The following is a 7,500-nucleotide window of genomic DNA, read 5'->3' on the forward strand; positions in this document are numbered from 1 at the left end:
CCCCCCAGTGGCTCCCACCCTGGCTGTCCCCCCAGTGGCTCCCACCCAGGCAGTCCCCCCAGTGGCTCCCACCCTGGCTGTCCCCCCAGTGGCTCCCACCCACGCTGTCCCCCCAGTGGCTCCCCCCCTGGCTGCCCCCCCAATGGCTCCCACCCTGGCTGTCCCCCCAGTGGCTCCCACCCTGGCTGTCCCCGCAGTGGCACCCACCCTGGCTGTCCCCCCAGTGGCTCCCACCCTGGCTGTCCCCCCAGTGGCTCCCACCCAGGCCCTCCCCCCAGTGGCTCCCACCCTGGCTGTCCCCCCAGTGGCTCCCACCCATGCTGTCCCCCCAGTGGCACTCACCCTGGCTGTCCCCCCAGTGGCTCCCACCCAGGCTGTCCCCCCAGTGGCTCCCACCCAAGCTGTCCCCCCAGTGGCTCCCACCCTGGCAGTCCCCCCAGTGGCTCCCACCCTGGCTGTCCCCCCAGTGGCTCCCACCCTGGCTGTCCCCCCAGTGGCTTCCACCCTGGCTGTCCCCCCAGTGGCTCCCACCCAAGCTGTCCCCCCAGTGGCTCCCACCCTGGCTGTCCCCCCAGTGGCACCCAACCAGGCTGTCCCCCAAGTGGCTCCCACCCTGGCTGTCCCCCCAGTGGCTCCCACCCAGGCTGTTCCCCCAGTGGCACCCACCCAGGCTGTCCCCCCAGTGGCTCCCACCCAGGCTGTCCCCGCAGTGGCTCCCACCCTGGCTGTCCCCCCAGTGGCTCCCACCCAGGCCCTCCCCCCAGTGGCACCCACCCTGGCTGTCCCCCCAGTGGCTCCTACCCAGGCTGTCCCCACAGTGGCTCCCACCCTGGCTGTCCCCCCTGTGGCTCCCACCCTGGCTGTCCCCCCAGTGGCTCCTATCCTGGCTGTCCCCCCAGTGGCTCCCACCCTGGCTGTCCCCCCAGTGGCACCCACCCAGGCTGCCCCCCCAGTGGCTTCCACCCTGGCTGTCCCCCCTGTGGCTCCCACCCAAGCTGTCCCCCCAGTGGCTCCCACCCTGGCAGTCCCCCCAGTGGATGTCACCCAGGCTGTCCCCCCAGTGAGCCCCCGCCAGGCAGCCCCCCCGGTGGTACCCACCCAGGCAGTTCCCCCAGTGATATCCACCCAGGCAGTCCCCCCAGTGGCACCCACCCAGGCAGTCCCCCAGTGGCTCCCACCCAGGCTGTCCCCCCAGTGGTTCCCACCCAGGCTGCCCCCCCAGTGGCTCCCACCCAGGCTGTCCACCCAGTGGCTCCCACCCTGGCTGTCCCCCCAGTGGCTCCCACCCAAGCTGTCCCCCCAGTGGCTCCCACCCTGGCAGTCCCCCCAGTGGCTCCCACCCTGGCTGTCCCCCCAGTGGCTCCCACCCTGGCTGTCCCCCCAGTGGCTCCCACCCTGGCTGTCCCCCCAGTGGCACCCACCCAGGCTGTCCCCCCAGTGGTTCCCACCCAGGCTGCCCCCCCAGTGGCTTCCACCCTGGCTGTCCACCCAGTGGCTCCCACCCTGGCTGTCCCCCCAGTGGATGTCACCCAGGCTGTCCCCCCAGTGGCTCCCACCCAGGCTGTCCCCCCAGTGAGACCCATCCCGGCATTCCCCCCACCGGTACCCACCCAGGCAGTCCCCCCCGTGGCCCCCGCCCAGGCTGTCCCCCCAGTGGCCCCCGCCCCGGCAATCCCCCCAGTGGCACCCACCCAGGCAGTCCCCCCAGTGATATCCACCCAGGCAATTCCCCCAGTGGCACCCGCCAAGGCAGTCCTCCCAGTGGCACCCACCCAGGCAGTCCCCCCAGTGACACCCACCCAGGCAGTCCCCACAGTGGCACCCGCCCAGGCTGTCCCTCCAGCGGCACCCGCCAAGGCAGTCCTCCCAGTGGCACCCACCCAGGCAGTCCCCCCAGTGACACCCACCCAGGCAGTCCCCACAGTGGCACCCGCCCAGACTGATCCCCCAGTGGGACCCACCCTGGCTGTCCCCCCAGTGGCACCCACCCAGGCAGTCTCCCCAGTGGCACCCACCCAGGTAGTCCCCCCAGTGGCACCCGCCCCAGCAGTCCCCCCAGTGGCACCCGCCCCGAGAATCCCCTCAGTGGCACCAATCCAGGCATTCCCCCCTGTGGCACTCGCCCCGGCAATCCCCCCAGTGGCACCCGCCCCGGCAATCCCCTCAGTGGCACCCACCCAGCCAGTCCCCCCAGCGGCACGCACCCCGACAGTCCCCCCAGTGGCACCCACCCAGGCAGTCCCCCCAGTGGCACCCACCCAGGCAGTCCCCCCAGTGGCACCCACCCAGGCAGTCCCCCCAGTGGCACCCACCCAGGCAGTCCCCCCAGTGATATCCACCCAGGCAGTCCCCCCAGTGGCACCCACCCAGGCAGTCCCCCAGTGGCACCCACCCAGGCAGTCCTCCCAGCGATATCCACCCAGGCAGTCCCCCCAGTGGCACCCACCCAGGCAGTCCCCTCAGTGATATCCACCCAGGCAGTCCCCCCAGTGATATCCACCCAGGCAGTCCCCCCAGTGGCACCCACCCAGGCAGTCCCCTCAGTGATATCCACCCAGGCAGTCCCCCCAGCGATATCCACCCAGGCAGTCCCCCCAGTGGCACCCACCCAGGCAGTCCCCCCAGTGATATCCACCCAGGCAGTCCCCCCAGTGGCACCCACCCAGGCAGTCCCCCCAGTGGCACCCACCCAGGCAGTCCCCCCAGTGATATCCACCCAGGCAGTACCCCCAGTGGCACCCACCCAGGCAGTCCCCTCAGTGATATCCACCCAGGCAGTCCCCCAGTGGCACCCACCCAGGCAGTCCTCCCAGCGATATCCACCCAGGCAGTCCCCCAGTGGCACCCACCCAGGCAGTCCTCCCAGCGATATCCACCCAGGCAGTCCCCCCAGTGGCACCCACCCAGGCAGTCCCCTCAGTGATATCCACCCAGGCAGTCCCCCAGTGGCACCCACCCAGGCAGTCCCCCCAGTGGCACCCACCCAGGCAGTCCCCCCAGTGATATCCACCCAGGCAGTACCCCCAGTGGCACCCACCCAGGCAGTCCCCTCAGTGATATCCACCCAGGCAGTCCCCCAGTGGCACCCACCCAGGCAGTCCTCCCAGCGATATCCACCCAGGCAGTCCCCCAGTGGCACCCACCCAGGCAGTCCTCCCAGCGATATCCACCCAGGCAGTCCCCCCAGTGGCACCCACCCAGGCAGTCCCCCCAGTGATATCCACCCAGGCAGTCCCCCAGTGGCACCCACCCAGGCAGTCCTCCCAGCGATATCCACCCAGGCAGTCCCCCCAGTAGTACCCACCCAAGCAGTCCCCCAAGTGATACCCACCCAGGCAGTACCCCCAGTGGCACCCATCCAGACAGTCCCCCAAGTGATACCCACCCAGGCAGTCCCCCCAGTGGCACCCACCCAGGCAGTCTCCCCTAGTTATACCCATAGATCACAGACTTTAATTAGCAAGATAGTTAAGAAGAATGCTTGCATTATGATGGAGACATCACTTATAAGGACCCAAATGTGTCTGGACAATTACTAATTCGACAGAGGAAGATAATGGATGGGTTGGAGATATTTCAGTATTTAATGGTTCGTGGTATCAAATGGAGTACTTTAAGGTTGAGGAAATTTAGACATTCATATCCTACGTCTGGTAGTGTACATGGAAGGAAACCCCTTCAAATTGTGGTGATTTAACTACAGCTCTAGGGACCACAGGTGAATTATAACGGTAGCTCCGAAAAGAAATCATGCAGATTAGAAAGTTGACGGTCAGACGGTTAGAGATCAAGTAGCTAGCTTTATCAACCCGTCTATATCTTCTTTTCCTGCCTCCTTCTTTTTCTTCTTCTTCTTCCTGTGGAGGTTGACCCGTAGGCAGAAGAGCCGGCACCTTCCACCCCTGCGGTACTAGAGGCTAAGCCGGCCCGGAAGAGAAACCGCCGGAAGCCCCCCTCCCCCCCCCCCCCGCCTCTTTCTACCCCGTGGTAGTGGAGATTATGCTGGTCCCGGAAGTAGAGGAACCGGCGGAAGCTTCCTTCCCAATGGCACCCGCCCCAGCAGTCCCCCCAGTGGCTCCCACCCTGGCTGTCCCCCCAGTGGCTCCCACCCAGGCTGTCCCCTCAGTGGCACCCACCCTGGCTGTCCCCCAGTGGCACCCACCCAGGCAGTCCCCCCAGTGGCTCCCACCCAGGCTGTCCCCCAAGTGGCTCCCACCCTGGCTGTCCCCACAGTGGCTCCCACCTAGGCTGTCCCCCCAGTGGCTCCCTCTCAAGCAGTCTCCCCAGTGGCACCCATCCCGGCAGTCTCCCCAGTGGCACCCACCCAGGCTGTCCCCCCAGTGGCTCCCACCCTGGCAATCTCCAGTGGCTCCCACCCTGGCAGTCCCCAGTGGCTCCCACCCTGGCAGTCCCCCCAGTGGCACCCAACCAGGAAGTCCCCCCAGTGGCACCCACCCAGGCTGTCCCGCTAATGGCACCAGCCCAGGCAGTCCCCCCCAGTGGCACCCACCCAGGCAATCCCCCGAGTGCCACCCACCCAGGCAGTCCCCCCAGTGCCACCCACCCAGGCAGTCCCCCCAGTGCCACCCACCAAGGCTGCCCCCCCAGTGCCACCCAACCAGGCAGTCCCCACAGTGGCACCCACCCAGGCTGTCCCCCCAGTGGCACCCGAACAGGCAGTCCCCCCCGTGGCACCCACCCAGGCAGTCCCCCCAGTGGCACCCAACCAGGCTGCCCCCCCAGTGGCACCCACCCAGACAGTCCTCCCAGTGGCACCCACCCAGGCTGTTCCCCCAGTAGCACCCACCCAGGCAGTCCCCCCATTGGCACCCACCAAGGCTGTGCCCCTATGGCATCCATACAGACAGTCCCCCCAGTGGCACTCAGCCAGGCTGTCCCCCCAGTGGCTCCTGCCCAGGCAGTCCCCCCAGTGGCACCCGCCCAGGCTGTTCCCCCAATGGCACCCGCCCAGGCAGTCCCCCTAGTGGCACCCGCCCAGGCTGTCCCCCAATGGCACCCGTTCAGGCTGTCCCCCCAGTGGCACCCGCCCAGGCTGTCCTCCCCAGTGGCACCCGCCCAGGCTGTCCCCCCAGTGGCACCCACCCAGGCAATCCCCCCAGTGGCTCCCACCCTGGCTGTCCCTCCAGTGGCACCCACCCAGGCCGTCCCCCCAGTGGCACCCACCCAGGCAGTCCACCCAGTGGCACCCGCCCCGGCAGTCTTCCCAGTGGCACCCAACCAGGCAGTCCCCCCAGTGGCACCCGCCCCGGCAGTCTTCCCAGTGGCACCCAACCAGGCAGTCCCCCCAGGGGCACCCACCCAGGCAGTCCACCCAGTGGCACCCAACCAGGCAGTCCCTCCAGTGGCACCCACCCAGGCCGTCCCCCCAGTGGCACCCACCCAGGCAGTCCACCCAGTGGCACCCGCCCCGGCAGTCTTCCCAGTGGCACCCAACCAGGCAGTCCACCCAGTGGCACCCGCCCCGGCAGTCTTCCCAGTGGCACCCAACCAGGCAGTCCCCCCAGGGGCACCCGCCCAGGCTGTCCCCCCCAGTGGCACCCCCCAGGCAGTCCCCCCAGCGGCACCCGCCCAGGCTGTCTCCCCAGTGGCACCCGCCCAGGCAGTCCCCACAGTGGCACCCGCCCAGGCAGTCCCTCCAGTGGATCCCACCGAGGCAGTCCCTCCAGTGGCACCCGCCCAGACTGTCCCTCCAGTGGCACCCGCCCAGGCAGTCTTTTCAAATTTTGTTATAGAAAGGACTAATGGAATGCAAATAGAGATAAACAAATCTTGATATTATGTTGATGAGCTGCAATAAATACCTATATAGCTTTCAGAAAGGCTTGATAAAGCGATGGAAGCGAAACCGGACTCGCTTAAAAAAATTGTGCGTCACAGAGACACACACACGAAAATATCAATTTGTTCTGAAAACAACGTATGTGCCGTCATGGTACCGATCATCAAATACCTAGGAATCCCAATTCCCTTAACAAAATATCCGACCAAAACGGAAAGGGAAGGAACACAAGCACACATAGCATCAGCCAACGGTGAGTCCGAAGAGCCACTTATCGTCTTTAAAGTTAAGTCAACTGGAAGGAAATGCCCCTAACAAATTCTTTTGAAATGCAGGAGCATGGCATTCCTCAGCACGGAAATCTGGCGTGACAGTATGTGACACCTTTACCCCCCCTCCTTCTTACCAGCATTTCATCCTCATGACTTTCTTAAATATAGCCTGTTTGTGTCGTAAAACACTCCTTAACCCTCTTACACATCCTTCACAACCCTTAAATAAATTCTGCTGTACTCACTTCCTCTTAGTACCCCTCCATATGAACTTCAGGTGAATACTGTAATAACTTGAAATACAACCATTATAAACGGTAAGACAACGTGAGAAAACACCCACAACACCACGCTCGCAAAGTCATGCAAACGTTGTCAAGACTCGCATTCAGCAATACAAATTTTCGATCCAGTTAACATGCCAAAAATCTCCTTGCTTGGTGTTCTCGGGAAATCGGTGTGCTGGTATATTCCGTGGAACATGTTCACCATCTCGGGCACTTAAGAATTTCTCAGAGAACATACAGTTGAAAATGATTTTTCTCTCTCTCTCAGCAACGTATAAAAATCCTTTTTATCACATCTGTTACCTAACTTTTACCTTACTTTTTTGTGAGGATGTTACCTTTGAACAAAATTCTTACAAACAGGGAACATTTATATGTGCATCTACCGTAAGGTCATACAGAAATTCCATTTTTTGTCCTTTCATAATGGATGAAATATAACCGGCGTGATGCTCTCGACGTATCTGACCCAATTATCGTAACGAGCCCAATGATGTTATTCATCGCACTGGAAGAAAACTGACAATAGCTTTCCGGTTGATTGAACATCCACCCAAGAAGATAATCCATGATAAGACCTCATTCCGGTAAGACAAATATACAATATAGCAAACGAAGCAATGTGACATAAGGTAAGCAACAGAAGAGACAAGACAGTTTATAAAATCAGCTAAACCGTATGATCATGAATACATGATATATAAACTCCTTGAATCAAACCCCAAATTCTTCCACCGCCTTATAAGTACCTTCATTAGTGACAAGTAGTTATCTCTTACGTGAAGGAAAGACCCAACTCTACCTTGAGCGCTGCAGACATAAACATACTTTTTTCCACTGTGTGTTGCCATCAGACTTACCTCTATGTCCCTGCGAGGCAATAATATGAACATGACAATATATATTTTTTTAAATGACAAAAAGTAAATATAGTCTTGACGACATCCCGAAATTAGTGCAAGAACTTCCCGCGACCTCGTCCCTGTCTTCTTTGTGATACCTCCACTGGCTCCACCTTTTTTCTCTACTAGGGAAGTCTGTCGTAGTTCTAAACCCTAAAACCAGCACTTCCCATTCTGTTGATTAGCACGATTTCCTAAAAAAAAAGGTCAGCTCTGAAACAAATAAAAGCTCCATCCAC

At 61.6% G+C, this 7,500-nt stretch overlaps 2 protein-coding genes across 2 annotated transcripts in view; both read left to right on the forward strand.

Moving 5' to 3' along the window:
- The window catches only part of LOC138859573 (calphotin-like), a 10,367-nt gene extending 6,828 nt beyond the window's left edge, over positions 1-3,539 (forward strand). The window contains exons 5-8 of the mRNA XM_070115203.1: positions 1-1,060; positions 1,210-1,329; positions 1,426-2,277; positions 2,640-3,539. The exon at positions 1-1,060 is cut by the window's left edge and continues 87 nt beyond it. Coding sequence (XP_069971304.1) covers positions 1-1,060; positions 1,210-1,329; positions 1,426-2,277; positions 2,640-3,539 — 2,932 coding nt within the window. The remainder of the gene's footprint in view (positions 1,061-1,209; positions 1,330-1,425; positions 2,278-2,639) is intronic.
- Positions 3,540-3,556: 17 nt separating this feature from the next.
- LOC138859576 (uncharacterized) lies at positions 3,557-5,794 on the forward strand. Its single transcript, XM_070115208.1, has 2 exons — positions 3,557-3,688; positions 4,100-5,794. The coding sequence occupies exons 1-2, from the start codon at positions 3,557-3,559 to the stop codon at positions 5,792-5,794; spliced, it is 1,827 nt and encodes a 608-aa protein (XP_069971309.1).
- The last annotated feature ends 1,706 nt before the right edge of the window (positions 5,795-7,500 follow it).

This window comes from Penaeus vannamei, chromosome 3, assembly GCF_042767895.1.
Source record: "Penaeus vannamei isolate JL-2024 chromosome 3, ASM4276789v1, whole genome shotgun sequence".
Taxonomy (NCBI): domain Eukaryota; kingdom Metazoa; phylum Arthropoda; class Malacostraca; order Decapoda; family Penaeidae; genus Penaeus; species Penaeus vannamei.

Excerpts from the sequence above, each read along its gene's own strand:
- LOC138859576 (XM_070115208.1), top strand. The coding sequence starts at position 3,557 with ATGGATGGGTTGGAGATATTTCAGTATTTAATGGTTCGTGGTATCAAA. Across the intron at positions 3,689-4,099 it reads GGAAACCCCTTCAAATTGTG|TGGCTCCCACCCAGGCTGTC; the intron begins GTGATTTAACTA and ends CTGTCCCCCCAG.